At 45.8% G+C, this 23317-nt stretch overlaps 1 protein-coding gene across 5 annotated transcripts in view; it reads left to right on the top strand.

Annotated features, from left to right (window-relative positions):
* PLXNA1 (plexin A1) overlaps positions 1-23317 on the top strand; it is a 293840-nt gene that overhangs the window by 45289 nt on the left and 225234 nt on the right. For all 5 annotated transcript variants that reach the window (XM_063941209.1, XM_063941212.1, XM_063941211.1 and 2 more), the window contains exon 3: positions 9177-9359. In XM_063941209.1, the coding sequence (XP_063797279.1) occupies positions 9177-9359 (183 nt within the window). The remainder of the gene's footprint in view (positions 1-9176; positions 9360-23317) is intronic.

The raw sequence follows: 23317 nt of genomic DNA, 5'->3' as shown, positions 1-23317 counted from the left end.
TTTTTTTTATGCCTGCGCCAAAGTCACGCTGCGCACACGCAGTGCTGGATTAGCAGTGGCGGGCGCACAGAGAATCTATTCACAAACTGAGTGACCGGTAGGAAGCCGTATGCAAGAGGTAACGGAGGATGGCTAGAAAAGCACATGATTGTCAGCACTGTTTTCTGGGAATGACCTAGCCACTGCGTATTCATATGTAGCAGGAGAGGCCCCAGTGCCTAGGTGAGATGCTCACTCTGAGACGGCATAGAGCTACTCTGAGGTCTGAGAGAGTGCGACTCTCGTGTGGTAGATTATTGGGGATGGGGTAGGCTAGGCACGGTAATGAGGGAGGTTAGGAGGATTAGCTAGTATAGGGTAAGATTGGGGGGTGTAGTAAGGTAGATAGGGTAGGTTAGGCAGGATGGGGTAGAGTGTGGTAGATTAGGCAGTGTAAGGGAGAGAGTGGGGTAGATTAGGCAGAATAGGGGGGAGTGGTGTATATTAGGCAGGACAATGGAGTTGAGTAAACAGGTTAGGCAGGATAGGGGAGAATGGGGCAGTATGGGGGGAGTGGTGCAGGATAGGGTAGAGTGGTGTAAATTAGGCAGTATATGGGGGAGAGTAGGAAGATTAGGCAGGGTAAGGGAGAATGGGGTAGATTAGGCAGGATGAAAGGGGAGAGTAGGGAGAATGGGGTAGGTTAGGCAGGATGAAAGGGGAGAGGAGGGAGAATGGGGTAGGTTAGGCAGGATGAAAGGGGAGAGCAGGGAGAATGGGGTAGGTTAGGCAGGATGAAAGGGGAGAGTAGGGAGAATGGGGTAGGTTAGGCAGGATGAAAGGGGAGAGTAGGGAGAATGGGGTAGGTTAGGCAGGATGAAAGGGGAGAGTAGGTAGATTGGGCAGGATAAGGAAGAGTGGGGTAGATTAGGCAGGATAGGGGTGGTGGTGGTGGTGTATATTAGGCAGGACAATGGGGTTAACTAAACAGATTAGGCAGGATAGGGGAGAGTGGGACAGGTTAGGCAGGATAGGGGAGAGTGGGGCAGGTTAGGCAGGATAGGGGAGAGTGGGGAAGATTAGGCAGTATAGGGGGAGTGGGGTAGGTTAAGCAGGATATGGAGGAGTGGGGTAGGTTAGGCAGTCTAGGGGGGCCAGTGGGGTTTGTTAGGCAGTATATAGGGGCGAGTGGGGTAGTTTAGGTAGGATATGGGAGAGTGGGGTAGATTAGATAGGATAGAGGAGAGTGGGGTAGGTTAGGCAGGATAGGAGAGAGTGGGTAAATTAGGCAACATAGGAGAGAGTGGGGTAGGTTAGGCAGTATACGGAGGTGAGTGGGGTAGATTAGACTGTATACGTGTGGATAGTGGGGTAGGTTAGGCAGGCTAGGGGGTGAGGGGGTAGGTTAGACAGTATACGGGGGATAGTGGGGTAGGTTAGGCAGGATAGGAAAGAGTGGGGGTAGGTTATGTAGTATAGGGGGGAGAGTGGGGTAGATTAGGAAGGATAGGAGGGAGACTTGGGTAGGTTAGGCAGTGTAGGGGTGAGAGAGTTGGGTAGATTAGTAAGTATGGGGGGATAGTAGTGTAGATTAGGCAGTATAGGGGGAAGACTGGGGTAGGTTAGGCAGTATAGGGGGTTAAGTGGGGTAGATTCGGCAGTATATGAGGTGATAGTGGGGTAGGTTAGGCAGGATAGGAAAGTGTGGGGGTAGGTTAGGCAGGATAGGAAAGTGTGGGGGTAGGTTAGGCAGGATAGGAAAGTGTGGGGGTAGGTTAGGCAGGATAGGAAAGTGTGGGGGTAGGTTAGGCAGGATAGGAAAGAGTGTGGGTAGGTTAGGCAGTATAGGGGGGAGAGTGGGGTAGGTTAGGCAGGATAGGAGAGAGTGGGGGTAGATTAAACAGTATAGGGGAGGTAGTGGTGTAGGTTAGGCAGTATGGGGGGGGAGAGTGGGGTAGGTTAGGCAGGATAGGAGATAGTGGGGTAGATTAGGCAGTATAGGGGGTTGAGGGTGTGGATGAGACAGTATAGGGGTGGATAGTGGTGTAGATTAGGCAGGATAGGAGGGAGACTGGGGTAGGTTAGGCAGTATAGGGGGGATAGTGGTGTAGGTTTGGAAGGATAGGGGGAGAGTGGTGTAGCTTAGGCAGGATAGGAGAGAGTGGGGTAGATTAGGCAGTATAGGGGGGGGTAGTGGTGTAGGTTAGGCAGGATAGGGGGTGAGTGGGATAGTAGGATAGGGAGGAGTGGGCTAGTAGGATAGGGAGGAGTGGGCTAGTAAGATAGGGAGGAGTGGGCTAGTAGGATAGGGAGGAGTGGGCTAGTAGGATAGGGAGGAGTGGGCTAGTAGGATAGGGAGGAGTGGGCTAGTAGGATAGGGAGGAGTGGGCTAGTAGGATAGGGAGGAGTGGGCTAGTAGGATAGGGAGGAGTGGGATAGCAGGATAGGGAGGAGTGGGATAGTGGTGTAAGTTAGGCAGTATATGGGGTGTGGGGTACATTAGGCAGGATAGGAGGGAGACTGGGGTAGGTTAGGCAGTGTAGGGGGGTGAGTGGGATAGATTAGACCAGGCATTCCCAACCGTGGTCCTCAAGGCACACCAACAGTGCAGGTTTTAGTGATATCCAGGCTTCAGCACAGATGGTTAAATCAAAATAACTGAGGTACTAATTAAGTCACCTGCGTTCAAGCCTGGATATCACTAAATCCAGGACTGTTAATGTGCCTTGAGGACCGTGGTTGAGAAACACTGGATTAGACAGTATAGGGCGGAGAGTTGGGTAGATTAGACAGTATAGGGGGGAGAGTACGATAGATTATTCAGAATAGGAGGGAGACTGGGGTAGGTTAGACAGTATAGGGGGGAGAGTTGGGTAGATTAGACAGTATAGGGGGGAGAGTACGATAGATTATTCAGAATAGGAGGGAGACTGGGGTAGGTTAGACAGTATAGGGGGGAGAGTTGGGTAGATTAGACAGTATAGGGGGGAGAGTACGATAGATTATTCAGAATAGGAGGGAGACTGGGGTAGGTTAGTCAGTATAGGGGGGAGAGTTGGGTAGATTAGACAGTATAGGGGGGAGAGTACGATAGATTATTCAGAATAGGAGGGAGACTGGGGTAGGTTAGACAGTATAGGGGGGAGAGTTGGGTAGATTAGACAGTATAGGGGGGAGAGTACGATAGATTATTCAGAATAGGAGGGAGACTGGGGTAGGTTAGACAGTATAGGGGCATGAGAGGTGTACATTAGACAATATAGGGGGGGATAGTGGTGTAGGATAGGGGGGAGACTGAGGTGATTAGGCAGTATAGGGGGATGAAAGGGGTGGATTAGACAGTATAGGGGGGGGTAGTGGTGTAGGTTAGGCAGGATAGGGGGGAGACTGGGGTAGATTAGGCAGTATAGGGGCATGAGAGGTGTACATTAGACAATATAGGGGGGGATAGTGTTGTAGGATAGGGGGGAGACTGGGGTGATTAGGCAGTATAGGGGCATGAGAGGTGTACATTAGACAATATAGGGGGGGATAGTGGTGTAGGATAGGGGGGAGACTGGGGTAGATTAGGCAGTATAGGGGCATGAGAGGTGTACATTAGACAATATAGGGGGGGATAGTGGTGTAGGATAGGGGGGAGACTGGGGTGATTAGGCAGTATAGGGGGATGAAAGGGGTGGATAAGACAGTATAGGGGGGGGGGTAGTGGTGTAGGTTAGGCAGGATAGAGCAAGCTACCTCTGTTATCACTGTTGCCATAATGGGCTGTGTCTGTCTTGTTCTTGCCTCTAGCACCCCCTCATCATCAGTATCTTTGCATTTTCCAACCTCCATGGGAAGGAGAGTAAAGAATATTTAGCTAGAGAATCCCTAACGATGTTAATGAGCTAATTGTCAGTGTAATTATTTATTGACGGCGAGGAAGCACTCGCTGCTGTGGTGCTTTTTTTGCTGGTGTGCAGCTGTATTTGTCATTTCCCAGAGAGTTTGTTGAGACAAAGCAGGAGAGTAGTAAACAGCAGCGGCGGCTTTTATTCCTGTTACATATGCAGGAGCCGGGAAGAGGGGGATCTGCAGGCGCAGATTGAGCCGCCACGTTGAGCTCTGAGCTGAGGGTTGGACTCTGGGTTTGGCGTGGTGGGACACTCCTGACAGGTTTAGGACTGGGACTGATTTACCGAGCTGTGGTCTGATTTTTCTTCTACATAAAACTGGTCCCATTGTGACGGCCCCAGCACTGGTGCGACCTCAATTAATCAGGCATTTGTCATAAATGTTTTGTCTGATGGTCGGCCCAATATAATCCAATCCATTTTATGGAGCTATAAACACACACAATCAGTTTACATGGAAACCTGGTCGATTGTTAGTTTGGCATATCTTCTATAAATATTGAGTAAACCGCACGGGCTGCATAATTTAATATGGCCTCATCCCCCACAGTTATCCCCTACAAGTCGCCAATTGGCGTTCCGGCCAGTTAAAATCTGATTGGATTATGATCGAGCTGCTGTACGGAAAATAATATTCATTCATTAAGAAGACACGGTGCAATGTTCATATTGTGACTTCTGTGCGATTAAACTCATGAGATTCTTCACTTCAGTGAGCGCTGCTCCCTCCTTATGGCCCTAGATCTCCTGCGCGAGCGATAAATTGCTTATGCGATGAAACTCAGCGGAGGGGATTTAACCGCCTGAGGGTCACGGGAGGTGATTAAATTATGGCATTGCTCGATTAGAGGAGGTCCGCGCTCTGCAGAGAGGTTGCAGATTTATTGTGTGGCAGGGAGCGATGTGCTGCAAAGCGAGCCGTTCCCTGTTACGTCACCTACACTATAAAATGGGGTCCTGGCACCAGAGACTCCCCACGGGCCAGTGGCTTATTCTCTTACACAAGTCGCCTCTATCAGTGGCCAAATACAATAACGCGCCATGGACCTGGCCATTCCCAAATATTGGTGATTAATCATCTCTGCCCCAATATAGAGTCGTTTTTTTAATGGTATGATATCGCACGCCGGGAACCCGTCTGTCACAATATCGCCGCCGGGATCCCAACGGTAGCACCATACCGCTGTCGGTATACCGGCGAGGTAGGTGATTCCCTCACGATGGTTGTCCATGACAGAGCCTGCAAGGGGCTTCTTTGCGCTCGCCCCCAGGTGCGACACCCCCCCCCCCCTCTTGTTCTCGACCCAAGGAGCAACATCGCCTAGTGTGTCCCCTCCCTGGCCGGGCCGCACCACGTGGGCATCATGCCACGGCTGGTAGGAACATGCACCATCGGATGATATAGCCAGATTGAGCTGTATGCACAGCCGATGGAGGGGGTCAGTACCGACCCCCGTGACCGTACATCGGCCATCGTCTGCAGCATACACATTGGGCGATATAGTAAGCGATATCGCTTAGGAGGGTATAAATGAGCGATATCGCTTACTATTTCACCTAATGCGTAGCCTTAAAACCTGGCCTGTTAGGGTACCTTGATGACAGGTTTGGGAAACACTGGATTATACAGTAGCAATGTACAGCACACATTTATAATAGCCCATCGTGACTTTTACAGTATTCCAGTAATCTCTCTATTAATGCTTCCCATGTTATTAAACTTTCACCTATCTGTAAAAGTTACGGTTGGCGCCTCGTTAGACTCTTTTTGCTGAGCCGCTCATTACCTCTTAGCGCTTTGTGCCCTATTGGGAGAAAGGCGATATATAAATGCTCACTATCCTTTATGTGTATGGGGTAGAGGGAATTCTAGAGCAGAATCCGGGCTCGGTGACTGCGCCGCAGCTCTGTCTGTCACTGTATGCGTGCTGTGGTGTTTTTTTTTTTTTTTTAGGTTCGTGCTCTGAACTTTCACGTTAACCCTTTGGCATTGCCCAGTCTTTGCTCTCCCGCCCGCATCTTCACAATCCCCTCAAACCCTTTGAACTGCCACTCATGGGCCGATGGTAGCCGTGGTTGTTGTGGTAACATCTATCATCCCTTGGTGGCAGTGATATAAAGTGATTTCACGGATCACCGCATCTCCCAGCTCCCAACTCCATTCCTGCCATTCCCTTTTTAACGCTGGCTGGATGAGCTTGTGTCGCTCGGAGGGTCTCCGAGAAGGCGCTCTGCAGAATATTAACTCCTCTCCCTCACTACGCAGGATGGTGAGGGGGCCCGGGATACAGTGGTGCTTTTCCAGAGCCGGATGACGAATCTGGGGCTCATACCAGGTCATACACTCTTTATATATAATACAAGCAGGCTCAGATAACCTCATGTACAGTAGTAGGAACCATATGAGGAAGAAGAGTTGGAGTCTCCGCCATCATAGCTGTTTGGCATGAGGTAGCCGTCATCTGACCTTTTCTGGGGTCTTTCACTGAAAAATGTCTGCTCAAAACCCCCAGTTTACAGCCAGATCTTTTATTTTGAAAATACAAACTGAAAAGCTGTACCTCATACCTCAGTGGCCTGGTGTACTGAATTGATGCTTTAGCAAACAATGGCTGCTCTCCATGTAGGTGCCTCAGTCACATTATTAGTTCCTTAGGGAAACTGAATTTTGGTTCTTCCCCTGGACGTAGGCGCCTTATGCCACAAGCGTCTAGTGAATTGATTGGATGAATTTTGGTACACCCCACCAAAATGGCTGCCTTCGCCGTGTACTTCATATACTTGTATCATCCCCGACGTTGTAGTATTTTATCACTATAATTGCCACGTAGTGTTCTAGATGCGCATGTTTCTATACGTGTGTAGGTAAATGTGTGTTTGAGGTAGCATTTATGTAGGAAATCTCCCCTCATCCCCTCTTTCTGGGATCACACACTGGTCATTCCATTGAGGTAGTGTTGGTTTATAAAGCTCATCCTAACGGAGGCAACCCGCCTCCTCACTGATCTCCTAATATTAATACAGTCAGCAGAGCACTTAGTGGCAAGATGGATCCATGCCAGCAGGCTGTAGGGGACATTCCCTCCCCGCTGTCTGCACAGCAAAGTGAGGGCATTGCAAAAGCAGTGCATGTACCATGCGTGTAGTATGCCGCTATCCTCTTAAAGGAGACCGGTCGCTCACACGCCGTTTGGCGGCTAACGGTGAGGTAGCAACATTATTGAAACGTGCTTCAGGGATGTTACAAGCCCCTAATTAGCGGATAGGCTGATGTGCCTATTTAACAAACAACATGGCCGCCTGTATTCTCTGAGTGCCTTATGCCTTCTTTTTTATGTCACCATTTCCTAGTTTATTCTCATGTCGGCTGTTCCCACAGAATGTGTGCTTACACTCTATGTTGTTGATGTCTGCTTTTATTTAACTCTGCCTTGCTATGATAGGGGCCTATTGTTCCAGCAGCTATTGCGGTGGTGTAATTGCTATGCCTATTGGCAGGGAATGTGAACATTCCTGACTCTGGCCAGAGTGCTTCACTATCAACACTTTTACTGTATACGTAGCTGTGATCCACAAATGCACACTATAACCTCGCTAGTGACTGAACATCGGGCTGCTAAATGTTATTCATCTTCCCTTTTTGGAAGCTGCCTTATTTCATTTATTGATTTATGGTGCTCCCGTTGAATAGGCCCCAGTGCATCCTCCCCCCTGCGTCCTTTCCCCTGTTGCACCTGCCAGATAGCCCTTTTGTATCCACCGAAAATTGTCTGGGGCTAAGTAGGCCTGAGCAACCTGGCACTCTGCTGCGGCGGCCATGATAAATATTAGCCAAGCCCGCTGGCAGAGCAGCTGGGGAGAGTTGGAAAGGCTTATCCGATGGAATAAAGGGACGGCAGCGCCAGCTTGATTTAACCCTTTCTAGGTGTCTACGTTATATTTATTTTTTACCCCGTATAACAGCTATGTTTCACAGTGGAAAGTATTGTGCAAAGGGAATCATTTAGCTTAAGAAGCAACACAAAAGTATTTCTGGACAATGAGAACAAACCACGCCGGCTGATGATAGATAGACAAGGCTGAAAATGACCAAAGGGCAAAATAAAAACTAAACTATTTAATAAAAGGTTCAAGACGTATTCAAGTGAATGTACAGCCTATAAGGATGGTAGGTAATAGGCACTTTGTAAGTTCATGGTTTTTACTGATGATTTAGGCATAATAGGGGACCTGTATCAAACCTTGGAGAAAGATAAAGTACCAATCAATCCGCTTCTGTCATGTTTTAAAGCACAGCCTGTAATATCACAGAAACTGATTGCTTGGTATCGCTCTGAGGTTTTATATATCTCCCCCTCTAACACAACATCCATTTTTCACACTTCAGTAAATAGGTATTGCTTTACAAAAACAAAAATTACAAAAACCTACCAGAATGATTGCATCTCGCATATTATGGAAAGAACACAGGTTACCTTCTAGAGATTCCTACTTTGAAGAATACGCTGATATTCACCTGTGCGCTATAGCGTTCCAGATGTTGGCTTTGCACCTATGCGCTATAGCATTGCAGATGTTGGCTTTGCACCTATGCGCTATAGCATTGCAGATGTTGGCTTTGCACCTATGCGCTATAGCGTTGCAGATGTTGGCTTTGCACCTATGCGCTATAGCGTTGCAGATGTTGGCTTTGCAAAATCTTCCATAATTTAGGACCACACTTTGTAGGTATCAACTAAAAGCAAAAAAAGTTATTTTCTTTTGTCTCTTTAGCTTTGACACCTGCAATTCTCCCCCCCCCCCCCCCCCCCCTCCCGACTCAGACACACCCACATCTGTAACGGCTGACTGACTCCTTTTCACACTGCTCCCTAAAAGGAATATATTGTTTTAGAAAAGAATGCCCCATTACCTTGCCAACTATTAGTTATGCTTTGAATCTTTGTCTATTCATATTGAGGGAACAGTGTTTTCAACATTTCTCAAGAGCAGATGTTTAGTGTTTACGTGAGGGCGGCCATCTTTGCTCCTGGCATAATACGTGACAGGAAAGATGCCCTATAAGTGTCGCTGCACAGTCCCGTTATTTACATTGCTTTCTTGCCAATATGTTTTTCCCATGATCCTTTGCTGGGCAAAAACGACAATTGGTTAAACTGGTAGCAAATCGATATGCTACATTATCATGAGCACTGGTGCAGCACATGCAATGGCCGCTGCCTCTGCACGTAGGCAACAAACATGCAATAGGAAATAATGTTTTTTTTCCCCTCTTTCTCATTTGTACTTTTTGTTCTCTTCCAGCCCCTGCAGATCGACGATCACTTCTGTGGTCAGGATTTTAATCAGCCTCTCGGAGGGACAGTCACCATTGAAGGAACGCCACTTTTCGTGGATAAGGAGGATGGCATGACATCCGTGGCGGCCTATGATTATCGAGGGCACACGGTTGTGTTTGCTGGCACCCGCAGTGGCAGGTTGAAGAAGGTATGCGTTACATTAATGCACCCAGTCATTTCGACGCCATTACAGAACAATGACTGCACGTTCTGCAGTGACGTATTGAAGTATAGTGTCCTTTGATAGATGGTTTGTTGTCACTTGTTCAAGAGCGCCGCTTACAATCGTACTGAGCATTTGCTTGCTAAACCCAGATTTGCATTTTTTGTAGCAGTTTGTATGCAAATTCCAGGTTAAGGTTGTTCCAGGTCTTTGCTAATACTGAATGCACGAAGTGTACTTTGTTGCTTATACATATGTATATTAATTTTTTTTATATATTTTTTTGAATGGTGTGGTTATACCTGTGGATGGGTGCAGGTTTGTTTTGTGAGGTGATTTATGTCTGTAAATGTAACGTGCTTATAAAAAAAAAATATATTTGCACATTTTTTTTTTTTTAATACACAGTTTAGCATTAATATCAGCACCTTGGTACATAGCGCGTCACATATTGCGCAATCAAAATAAAAGGCTTCCTGTAGTAAAGCGGAAAAAAAAGCCTTTCCCCATTTAAGGTGTTAAATATTGCTGCTGACAATCACTCTTAACACACAAAGCGTTTAAAATAATCTTTTTAGTATGCAGATTTAAGGGATAAAAAAAGTTGAGGTGAGCGACGCTCAGCTTTCCCACTAATCAGATCTGGGATGTGACGGTGGAACGGCGGGCGACTCCTGGGACTGTCACTTCTCATTCTTACGGTGACAGGTGTAGGCTCACAAGAACAATACATTTCACTCTTACTGATAAGTGGGGGGGGGAAATTGAGATATCTTGAATTTTTTTTTTCTATCAGCAAAATTCTGTGTTTCTTTATTTTCATGTTCATTGTGTTTTGTGCAGTACATGCTGTGGGAATATAATCGTACATAGCAATAGCTGTTTGATTGTGCAAATGTATTTACAAATGAGAAATGCATCTTGTGGCCTCATTGTGTGGAGAAGACCTATAAACTCCACAAATATAAGGCCTTGGTCTGAGATTGAACTCATGCACTCTGCAAAGCCATTGACATTTCGTTTGCTGCAAATAGACTTTTTAAGTTCAACTTTTTACCTCACAAAATATGCGTTTGGAGATTATTTTTTAATTAAAAGTTTGCTGAATAGAAAGTGGTGTACACGTCATTTGAATAATGTTGGAGCAGCCATTTTGTTCGCTGAACCAGTTTTAATCCTTATTGAACTAATAGGATGACTATATTTCCACCTCTCAAAATGGCCCAAGTGGTGGGCGACAGCAGTAGTTTAAAAAAAGCTAAATTACAAAATGGTATTTTTCTTTGTTTTTTAGTAAAATACTGATGGTCTGCTGCTTAGCATTTTTGTTTTGCATCACTGAGGTCTTGGGTATGATTCCCACCAAGTCCCTACGTGTGTGGCGTTTGTATGTTCTCCCATTGTTTACATATGTGCCCTCTCACTATTCAAAAACATACTGTAGGCTTAAATGGATTCTGACAAAAAAAACAAAAACAAAAACAAAATAAACCCAGTGTGTTTATAGTTGTGTGATAGAGAATATAGATTGTAAGCTCCACTGTAGCAGGGACTGCTGTGAAAGCGCTGCAGAATGTGTGTGCGCTATATAAATAACCGTATTTATCACTGTACGCCTGTGTTACAGTGGTAGATCAGTGTTACTGACGAGTGAAGTATTGTGCGTATTGTTGCAGCAGCTCGGCGTGTTCTAGTCCCTCTCTGCGCTGAACGTGTTAAAGCGTCCTGCCGAGGGCCAGGAGTGGGATTATAGCGTCCTCTGCACATGTGCGCTCCTTATCACCAGGAAGCCTGTGCATAGCAGGAAGGCGGAATCTCAATATAGATCTGGCATTTAACCCAGCTGAGAGAATCACTAGGAATGCAGTCTGTAGATGGAAAGTGTTGTCCTCTCCTGATCTGTAATGCGCATTGCTGCTTATAATTGTTATTCTGGGTTTAGCGCTGGCTGGGTCTGTACACGATTGTTATTCCATGAGCTTATGCAAAGCTTCTAATTTTTTGTAGCATCAACGGTGAAGCAGCTGAACGTGGCCAGATTATTTATTTATATATTTTAATAGCATTTAATAGAGGTTTTTTTTATTTTTTTATTGCATTGGTGATCATTAATTTGGAGAGCGAAAAACATGGAAGCACTACTGCAAATAAAAATCATAATTTAAAGAAAAATTACGTAAGGAGTGAAGGCGCTGTGCGCGATACATTGTGTGTAGGCGTCTGTTTCCAATCTATAAGTGTATGAATGGTCTGTGGGTATAATGTACAGTATAATTTGTGTACATAGTAGGAGAAATGGGTAAAAAGGTGGAAGGGGGGGGGGGCGAATGGGAGAGATCGATACGTGATCTAAAGTGACAGCCAGTGACGGCTCTCAAATTTCAGCAATTCATTCTCCAGCTATTGAGCTGCAAATAGCAGGTTTTAATAGGTCTTTAGCGCATCCGAGCTGCGGGAGCGAGGGGAGGAGTGGGTGGCTGCAGATCAATGTACAAAGGGAGAGACTGATACTTTCAATTATGAATCCCAGAGATTTGATTATTGTTTTTGTATTTTCTTTCCTTTAAGCAGAATACAGAATTATTTTGAGTCTCCAGAAATCTCAAGGCCTCCTGTAATAAATCCTTTTGTCACTGGGATTCAATGCACGGTTTGGCTCATAATCCATAATTAAGGATCTTTTCTTCTTGTATTGACGTTATTATACCCCCATTCTTTTATTATGCACGTTAAGTATTATTGCTTTTTGTGTTTTGTCAAGGTTGGGTTTGCAGTAGTCTATTTATTGCTGTTTAGGTATTGTTCAGCTTGAATGATCCCTTCCATAATTTTGCCCTTGGCGGGAGGGGGCTAGTAGCGTTTGACCTGGAGGTCTGGGCTGGCAAGGTCCCCATGGTACAGCTATAAGTCTTCTGTATTTGCTGGCAGTTACTGTGAAGTTAGGATCTTTGGATGAGGAAGCAGGTATGTTCTCCTTAAGACCTTTCTCCTAAAGCAGGGATGGGGGATCTTCGACCCTCCAGCTGCTGTTGAACTACACATACCAGCATGCCTTGCTACAGTTTTGCTGTTTGGCCATGCTAAAACTGTTGCAGGGCATGCTGGGATGTGTAGTTCAGCAACAGCTGGAGGACCGAAGGTTCCCCATCCCTGTCCTAAAGCCTTGTGTAGAATTCCCAGGATGTGGCTGCAAAGCTGGACATATGTTATAAACACTGACCGGGAGTCAAGTAACCCCGGCCGGTCTCTTTATCTCAGTTCTTCTCTGTAAACACAAGAGTGGCCTAGAGCGTACTCCACTCCTGACCACTTTCCCTGGGGATGTTAGAACCATGGTGGACATAGGCCTACGATTTGCGGACGACGGTTGGATTTCAGGGATATAGCTGCCTAAATTAAAGCTGCAATTAGTTATAAGGCAAAACCAAGCAAACTAATCACCGCTTTAAATCTAGCAGCTATGTTGCCTTGCTGGGGCCTGCAATATGGCAGGCTGTTGCGTTTGGCCCCTAGGAGGTTATGTAGCGGGTTCTGAGATGAGAAGCAAGTGTGATTTCGGCAAGTTTGCTGCTAATTTTAAAGCGGCAATCTGTTATAAGGCAAAACTAGCCTTATAACGCATTGCCGCTTTAAATCCAGCAGTGAAATCCCTGAAATCCAACCAGTTCCTTCATCTTGGAATCCATTACGTAGCCCCCTGGGCCTTTCCTTGAGTCTATGCATGGACTGTTGTGCCAACACTGGGTACTATTAAATGCCACCCTGGCAACCATTACTGTTCAGCAGTCATACTACCATTCATCTCTCGCCTTATTAACTACGCAGGCGTAGTGTCTTTTATGAATTAACAAACAAGGAAATGGTGACGGCGCTATAATGAGGCTGATCTAGTGATTTTCTGTTTTTAGGAAAGAGGAATTAGAGGGACAGAAAAATTAGTTAAAATAAAATGCAATTTTTTCTTTTTTTGCTGATATGAATGAGTGATTTGTCTCTTTTCGCTTTACTTCAAAGAATGTTTCTAAATGATACTAGAGTATAATGAATCTAAAGCAAAATACCCCACAGACCCGCGCTGTGTTGACACATGGGTTTGTTTTTCCTGATGGTATGATTGCGAGCTCTTGTGGGCAATCTTGGAAAGACTGTCCTGACGGTGGGCGGTTAGTACTGTACGCGTAATCTCTCTTTGCAGTGTCCCCTCGGGTACGGCTGAACGTTCTGCAGAATGCCAAGAAGGAGCACTTAAGAGCTTGGGCTGGTATAATGCACACATTATATCGCAAACAAATGTCTCTTCACGCAATCTAAGCTAATGCGGGGACATTAATCAATCACTGGGATCTGTCATGTTTCTAACTGGGGACATGGAAAACCATTGGAGTGGGGCCAGCGCGTTTTGTTTCCTGTGGAAACGGACAGCTGATCTTCTCCGCTTTTTATTTCTCTCGGTCTCCTCATTCTGCAGCCCATGGGACTGTTAGAAATGTAGCCATCGCCTCAGAGTGGAGGCAGCCATCTTGGGTGAATCTGTGTATAGCCTATAGGCACTAATAACCTGAGTTTGTTTTATGCAAAGCTGATGCCATTCTGGCCTAATGGATGGGCACAGCCGACAACATGGCTGCCTCTAATCTATGAATGTCTACATAGCTGACAACATGGCCGCCTCAACCCTATGTAGGCGACTGGTCACCTTTCACTTATAGGCGTTTTCCCCAAAATGTTATGTTTTATGTTTTTCTTATTTTAAAATATGTTATATTATGTTTAGACGTCCTTTAGTAGCCACCGCAGGTGGCGGACAATGAATTTTGGACATTACGGAAGGTCAAAAATCTTTTCAGCGTGTTCTGTATGGAGACATTGAATTCAGTGCGGAAGATCTCTTGCTCTGATCTATTGAGCGCATCTGAGTAAGGATGTTTATGTCTGGAACGCGTCGGGTACAGTGGTTACAATGGGCAAGAAGGAAGCACGTTCAGGCTGCAGCCCCGTTTTCAAGTCCACCTTTTCGCCCATGTGACCGTAATAACCCATTAGTGCCCTTAATAGCTATAAATAACAGATATCAGCGTTGAGCGTAAGAGAACTAAAGGAGATGGGTTGCATTATGTTATGTTGAATGCTGGACTTTGTCCATTTACTTTCCTGCTTTTTGTGGTGTGGAGGGGGGGGGGGGGGGGGGGGGGGCAGAGGGCCCACGAAAACAAACACATGTTTCTCTCCCAGGAACCCCTGACCTCCTGTGGTATGCGGAGAGCTCTTGCAATTTTACACTTACATCATTTCCTTGGTTAACACATGATGGGTATACATTCTTTTTTTTTTATGTCCTGCGCAAGTCTTTTTGTCAGACCCATACGTTAATATATAAATGGTGGCTTTGTTTAGTCAGCTTGCAGAGCAATTCCAGAGCTGTCAGTCCACAGACAGAGCGACAGAAAAGGTGATTTACTTTAATTCTGCGGTTGGCGAAAAAAAAAAGGGAAGAAAAGAAAAAACTCTTGGCCCAAAAATAAGTTACTTAATCGTAATTGCTCTGTCAGTGCTGACAAAGGATTGATTTATTTCCCTGAAGTCTGGAAAGTCTGTGGCTTTTGGTACAATATCAATTTACTGTGTCTTTACCGTAGTTTTAGCACTTCCCGGTGATGGCGTTGGGGCGGCCATCTTGAGCCTGGTCTGTCATCTTTGAGGAAGAATGTGCATTGTGGTGCCACAGTAGGAGTGAACTTCCTATGAATGTATTATATCAACATGCATTTCGTGTATAATTGGAAAATAACGCTAAACACACACTTTATGGTGTCGCCTGACGCGAATGCAGATGCGGAGTGATAAGATATTTCCGTGAACCAGTCTATTTAATCCTCTGATGTACTATCCCAAATTTCTATCCATTAGTAGCTCATATTAAATGCCCAACAGCTTTTAGTCGGTGAAAATCTAATCACCGTCACTTTAGAACAGTCTCTGCTGACTCCCTTACTGTTATAGATCATACAAGACAGACGGCCGCTAAATAATGGTTATGTTTTGTCTTTTGCCACAGCCTCTTGCGTTTCAGCTATGCGGGACGGTATCTCTGTAGGATCCTGTTTTTTGCTTCTTGACGTATATATGCACTTAATGCTCATTAATCCATATGATACTCCCCGATGCACATACTCTTGCGGAATGGAAACGCATTTGTGTAAGTTTTCTTCTATTAGGCACTTTTATGGACTAAACAAATTTGTGTCACCGGAATCTCCTGGTTTCCTGCTTAAAAATAAAAAATGGCAGCTTTTAATTCGGCACTGAAGTCTGCAACATGTACATAGAGCCTATAAAGAGATCCCCAGAGGACATTTTTCCCTGACTAAATATGTATTATACAAGGTTTTCTTTCTCCTTTTTACTTTTTTTTTCTTTCTTGTACACTGAGAATGGCTGCATTTATCATAGCCGCGGAAGTTACAGGTTCTTACTCCTGCGAGATGCGATATTTTTGGAAGCAGAGTTTTTTTTCTCTCTCCTTTTTTATTTACAATAGCAACTTAATAGCGAGATGCATATTCTGACATTTAAAAGCTGCATTCATTTAATATAATTACAGAGGCGACTGGTAATATTCGGCATAGCTAAAAACGCTAATCTTCTGCACCTAATTGATTGCTTTCATCAGGGGCGACAGAGATTTTAGTCAGACGAGAGCGCAAATGGTGTATGGCTGAGCGAGGTCCATCTCAGCAGGCTGCCCTTCTGACACTGGCACACAGAGCCCGCTCACCCTCACACCCTGCAGTCTTGTACTATTGATTTTCCTTAAGCCCGTTGCGAGCCCTTTCCGAGAACTTGACCGTACATTGCAAGTGGTGTGTGTGTGTTTTCAGGAATACTAATGCCTTACTTTACTTGTATATACCCCTTTAGAAAATAACCACGTATTAATGGAATAGAATTGCACCCACTCTAAAGGTTAACCCAGAATACCCATTATAGAACGCAGATTTCATTTGAGGCATTTCAGGCGTTAATGAGCCAAATGGACACAACAGAGTTGTGTTAAAACCAACATGTACCCTGGACGGAGCTTAAGCAATAGTAGCCTGGCTCCACATTTTTTATGCCAGACTACCCACTGATATATATTCCTTAAATATTCTCTTTTTGAACACTTTTGGAATTCTGCTTTCATTACAACGCACAGCAGGTATTTTAATCTATGCAGCAAGCCTCAATATATGACACGTTTTACAATAAACGGCAAGCTCCTCTGCCCAAGTTCTTTTAGGGAGAATTCCTCAAGATCACCAGATTTTCTCATGGACATGCCTGCAGCATTAGGTTTGATGAACTGACTAAAATGACTCCGTTTATAATATGTCAGAGCTGCAATGCCTTCAAAATGTCTTATTTTTTTGAAGTAGCGTTTAACATCATTCTGGACAAAAAAAACAAAATGGCTGCTCTCTTCTAACCTGTCACAATACTAACAGCACATAAAAGTGGTGCGTGGATATGTTCAGGACGTGTTATTTTTGTTCCGGAATTATCCCAAAGGAAGATGACCGACTTCCTGAAAGCATCTTATTTCTATACATAGGTCTGCAGACGACGTCACAGAGGTTTAGGAAATTGTGGGTATGTAGAAGCAGGAACGGAGATCTCTGATGTCCTTTCCGGGACGTGAGTGGGTGAAATGGTCAGGATAGATGCCAAAAAGTCTTCTGTGTTGACCTGTCTCTTGTTTAGCACTCTTGAAATTCTCTTGGACCTTAAACTTATTTTTTTTTTTCCTGGTCTTAATACTAATGTGCACTTAGCATTAGGGCCATGCAACTAGCATCAATGCTAATTACAGTTATTAGCTAGTAACAAATTAATCCACAACAAGCAATACACAGGTTTTCCTCATGATTAAGGACCTTTTATTTACAGTGCATCTGTTCCTTACACTTAGTGGAGGCAGCCATTTTGAGGACTGGACCAACATTCATGAGGCTGAGGCTGTAGCTATGAACTTACTAGTAGCTAGTTACAACATGGAGGCACACTGCATTAATTTAATATGTGACGGTGGCGAAATGATATACTCGTTTTTCTTTTTCTTTTTTAAAGCAAATAATTAAACCAAGCGCTGCATCTTTTTGTGAAAAATTATATAAGGGAAGCACACATGGTTTAGCAGAAACTAAGGGGTCTATTTACTAAGCCTTATATGGAGATAAAGTCGCTGGTGATAAAGTACCAGCCAGTCTGCTCCTAACTGTCATGTCACAGGCTGTGTTTGGAAAATGACAGGAGCTGATTGGCTGGTACCTTATCTCCACCGACTATCTCCATCCAAGGCTTACTAAATAGACCCCTCAATCTCTCTCTCTGCAAGGCTTAGAACATCTACCCCTGTGTGTTTAGCGTGCACTTTAGCTCACGTTCTAATAAAAAAGTAAAATAAGAATAATTGTATGAAACACACACTTAAAACAAAAATGATATATACATCTCTGTATGCCTCCAAATAAACAATGAAACCCATTATTGACATTTGCCCGAATACACTATACAGTGCCTCCTATATAGTGCCACACCTCCATATGGTATGCGGTTATATTCCCGACAGCCATTGCAATGCCGACAGACGGCCAGAAACCCCACTTGGGTGGTGGTCTACGCCATCCCCAGAGGGGGCACCAGGCCCGAAGCATGGCAAGTGCAGCCGCTGCGCTCAAGGTCGGGATTTTGACCGCCGGGATCCCGTCAGTCAGGAAATCATACTGATCCCTTCCATATAACCTCGTATTGTAGTGTGTAGATAAGGTGCCCGTAAAATCAAATTATACTACCTTTTCTCAATCATCCATAGTTGCTTCACACCTATTACAACACTCCAAAATAGCTCCATATAATCTCACACACAGCCAGGTAGACAATATGCCCATATATCACAATATCTCCACATATACACTGCATGGCCAAAAGTACATGGACACTCAAAGGCCACAGTATAAGTGTTTGTCAAGCATCGGTTTCCAAAACCACGGTTATTAATGTGCAGTTTGCTGCTATAACAGCGTCCACTCTTCTGGGAAGGTTATCATGATATTTTAGAACATGGCTGCCATTAGTGAGGTCAATAACAATGGGCGATAAGCAGTCTCTGTTCCAAATTTATCCCAAAGGTGTTCAGTGGGGTTGAGGTTAGGGGCTCTGTGCTGCAGGACAATAAGGTTCTTCACACAAAACCATTTCTGGATGGACCTTTGTACCTCAGGTTGTTTTCATACTGAAACAGGAAGGTGCCCTTGCCAAACTGTTGCCACAGAAGACTAGAATGAAATTTTATGCTCTTGCATTAAGGTTTCCTGTTACAGGGAGCAAAGGTCCAGCTCAAACCATAAAACAATCCCAAACCATTACGTCTCTTCCACCTAACTTTACAGACTCCAGCATGGGGGCTTCTACTGGTATCCGCCAAACCCAGATCCGTCCGTAGACAGCCAGACAGCGCACCTACAGAAAGATGCATTTCCACTGCTCCAGAGTCCAGTTCGGCCTGGTGATCGGACGCATGCTTGCGACTGCTCGACCATGGCCACCCAGTCTGTCTCTCTTCCGAACAGTTCTTGTGCTGGTGTTGCTGGCAGATTTGAGGTCGGTAGTTAACGTTGCAGCTGAGGTCAGACTGTCCCGTTGTGCGGTCTACCATTTCGCGACCAAGCTGTTTCTGCTTGAAGTTTCCACCTCACAATAACCGCACACCGGTGATCTGGGCAGCTGTGACCAGGTAGTCCTTTAATGACCGGATGTGTTGGAAAAATGGCATCCTATGTCAGTGTTGGACTAAAAGTCACTGAAGTCTTCACTGATTTTTCACCTGATTTCACGCATCAGTTAACAATGGTTGCTGCTGAAATGGACGGACACTAATTAAATGGTGTCCATATACGTTTGTCCCTGTAATGTCTTATAGGGAGGCTACTCAGACTCTATGGCATAGCAGGCCTCTGCCCCCTAAATGCTGGTCCTGCTCACAAGATGGCTACCTCTGAAAAAATAAGAATTTACTTACCGATAATTCTATTTCTCATAGTCCGTAGTGGATGCTGGGGACTCCGTAAGGACCATGGGGAATAGCGGCTCCGCAGGAGACTGGGCACATCTAAAGAAAGCTTTAGGACTAACTGGTGTGCACTGGCTCCTCCCCCTATGACCCTCCTCCAAGCCTCAGTTAGGATACTGTGCCCGGACGAGCGTACACAATAAGGAAGGATTTTGAATCCCGGGTAAGACTCATACCAGCCACACCAATCACACCGTATAACTTGTGATCTGAACCCAGTTAACAGTATGATAACAGAGGAGCCTCTGAAAAGATGGCTCCCAACAATAATAACCCGATTTTTGTAACAATAACTATGTACAAGTATTGCAGACAATCCGCACTTGGGATGGGCGCCCAGCATCCACTACGGACTATGAGAAATAGAATTATCGGTAAGTAAATTCTTATTTTCTCTAACGTCCTAAGTGGATGCTGGGGACTCCGTAAGGACCATGGGGATTATACCAAAGCTCCCAAACGGGCGGGAAAGTGCGGATGACTCTGCAGCACCGAATGAGAGAACTCCAGGTCCTCCTCAGCCAGGGTATCAAATTTGTAGAATTTAGCAAACGTGTTTGCCCCTGATTAAGTAGCTGCTCGGCAAAGTTGTAAAGCCGAGACCCCTCGGGCAGCCGCCCAAGATGAGCCCACTTTCCTTGTGGAACGGGCTTTTACAGATTTTAGCTGTGGCAGGCCTGCCACAGAATGTGCAAGCTGAATTGTACTACAAATCCAACGAGCAATAGTCTGCTTAGAAGCAGGAGCACCCAGCTTGTTGGGTGCATACAGGATAAACAGCGAGTCAGATTTCCTGACTCCAGCCGTCCTGGAAACATATTTTCAGGGCCCTGACAACATCCAGCAACTTGGATTCCTCCAAGTCCCTAGTAGCCGCAGGCACCACAATAGGGTTGGTTCAGGTGAAAACGCTGGAACCACCTTAGGGAGAAACTGAGGACGAGTCCTCAATTCCGCCCTGTCCGAATGGAAAATCAGATAAGGGCTTTTACAGGATAAAGCCGCCAATTCTGACACGCGCCTGGCCCAGGCCAGGGCCAACAGCATGACCACTTTCCATGTGAGATATTTTAACTCCACAGATTTAAGTGGTTCAAACCAATGTGACTTTTGGAACCCAAACTACATTGAGATCCCAAATTGCCACTGGAGGCACAACAGGAGGCTGTATATGCAGTACCCCTTTTACAAACGTCTAAACTTCAGGGACTGAAGCTAGTTCTTTTTTGGAAGAAAATTGACAGGGCCGAAATCTGAACCTTAATGGACCCCAATTTCAGGCCCATAGACACTCCTGTTTGCAGGAATGTAGGAATCGACCCAGTTGAATTTCCTCCGTCGGGCCTTACTGGCCTCGCACTACGCAACATATTTTCGCCAATTGCGGTGATAATGTTTTTGCGGTTACATCCTTCCTGGCTTTTGATCAGGATAGGGATGACTTCATCCGGAATGCCTTTCTTTCAGGATCCGGTGTTCAACCGCCATGCCGTCAAACGCAGCCGCGGTAAGTCTTGGAACAGACAGGGTCCTTGCTGGAGCAGGTCCCTTCTTAGAGGTAGAGGCCACGGATCCTCAGTGAGCCTCTCTTGAAGTTCCGGTTACCAAGTCCTTCTTGGCCAATCCGGAGCCACGAATATAGTGCTTTCTCCTCTCCATTTTATCAATCTCAGTACCTTGAGTATGAGAGGCAGAGAAGGTGTTACCAGAGCGTCTACAACTATTGCCTGAGGGTCTCTTGACCTGGCGCAATACCTGTCGAGTTTTTTAATCATGTGGACGACTTCTGGGTGAAGTCCCCACTCTCCCGGGTGGAGGTCGTGCTGAGGAAGTCTGCTTCCCAGTTGTCCACTCCCGGAATGAATACTGTTGACAGTGCTATCACATGATTTTCCGCCCAGCGAAGAATCCTTGCAGCTTCTGCCATTGCCCTCCTGCTTCTTGTGCCACCCTGTCTGTTTACGTGGGTGACTGCCATGATGTTGTCCGACTGGATCAACACCGGCTGACCTTGAAGCAGAGGTCTCGCTAAGCTTAGAGCATTGTAAATGGCCCTTAGCTTCAGGATATTTATGTGAAGTGATGTATCCAGGCTTGACCCTAAGCCCTGGATATTCCTTCCCTGTGTGACTGCTCCCCAGCCTCGCAGGCTGGCATCCGTGGTCATCAGGACCCAGTCCTGAATGCCGAATCTGCGGCCCTCTAGAAGATGAGCACTCTGCAACCACCACAGGATGGATACCCTTGTCCTTGGTGACAGGGTTATCCGCTGATGCATCTGAAAATGCGACCCGGACCATTTGTCCAGTAGGTTCCACTGGAAAGTTCTTGCGTGGAATCTAACGAATGGGATTGCTTCGTAGGAAGCCACCATTTTTACCCAGAACCCTTGTGCATTGATGCACTGAGACTTGGTTTGGTTTTAGGAGGTTCCTGATTAGCTCGGATAACTCCCTGGCTTTCTCTTCCGGGAGAAACACCTTTTTTCTGGACTGTGTCCAGGATCATCCCTAGGAAACAGAAGACAAGTCGTCGGAACCAGCTGCGATTTTGGAATATTGAGAATCCAACGTGCTGTCGCAACACTACCTGAGATAGTGCTTCACCGACCTCCAACTGTTCCCTGGATCTTACCCTTATCAGGGAATCGTCCAAGTAAGGGATAACTAAAATTCCCTTCCTTCGAAGGGATATCATTTCGGCCATTACCTTGGTAAAGACCCGGGGTGCCGTGGACCATCCCTACGGCAGCGTCTGAACTGATAGTGACAGTTCTGTACCATAACCTGAGGTACCCTTGGTGAGAAGGGTAAATTTTGACATGAAGGTAAGCATCCTTGATGTCCCGAGACATCATGTAGTCCCCTTCTTCCAGGTTCGCAATCACTGCTCTGAGTGACTCAATCTTGAATTTGAACCTCTGTATGTAAGTGTTCAAAGATTTTAGATTTTAGATTTAGAATCGGTCTCACCGAGCCGTCCGGCTTCGGTACCACAATAGTGTGGAATAATACCCCGTTCCCTGTTGCAGGAGGGGTACCTTGATTATCACCTGCTGGGAATACAGCTTGTGAATGGCTTCCAAAACTGCCTCCCTGTCAGAGGGAGACGTCGGTAAAGCCGACTTTTGGAAACTGCGAGGGGGAGACGTCTCGAATTCCAATATGTACCCCTGAGATATTACCTGAAGGATCCAGGGGTCTACTTGCGAGTGAGCCCACTGCGCACTGAAATTCATTGATAACGGGCCCCCACCGTGCCTGAGCTTGTAAAGCCCTAGCGTCATACTGAGGGCTTGGCAGAGGCGGGAAAGGGATTCTGTTCCTGGGAACTGGCTGATCTCTGCAGCCTTTTTCCACTCCCTCTGTCACGAGCAGAAAAGAGGAACCTTTTGTCCGCTTGCCAACAAAGGACTGCGCCTGATAATACGGCGTCTTATTTTGAGAGGCGACCTGGGGTACAAACGTGGATTTCCCAGCTGTTGCCGTGGCCACCAGGTCTAAAAGACCGACCCCAAATGTCCCCTTTCAAAGGCAATACTTCCAAATGCCGTTTGGAATCCGCATCACCTGACCATTTTACTGGTAGAATTGGACAACGCACTTATACTTGATGCCAGTCGGCAATTATTCCGCTCTGCATCATGCATATATAGAAATGCATCTTTTAAATGCTCTATAGGCAATAATATACTATCCTAATATTTCCAGTCAGGGAATCCGACCATGCCCACCCAGCACTGCACCTCCAGGCTGAGGCGATAGCTGGTCGCAGTATAACACCAGTATGTGTGTAAATACCTTTTTGGATACCCTCCTGCTTTCTATCAGCAGGA

The sequence above is a fragment of the Pseudophryne corroboree genome, chromosome 9 (genome assembly GCF_028390025.1).
Source record: "Pseudophryne corroboree isolate aPseCor3 chromosome 9, aPseCor3.hap2, whole genome shotgun sequence".
Classification (NCBI taxonomy): Eukaryota; Metazoa; Chordata; class Amphibia; order Anura; family Myobatrachidae; genus Pseudophryne; species Pseudophryne corroboree.
This window is presented reverse-complemented; position numbering and strand designations above follow the sequence as displayed.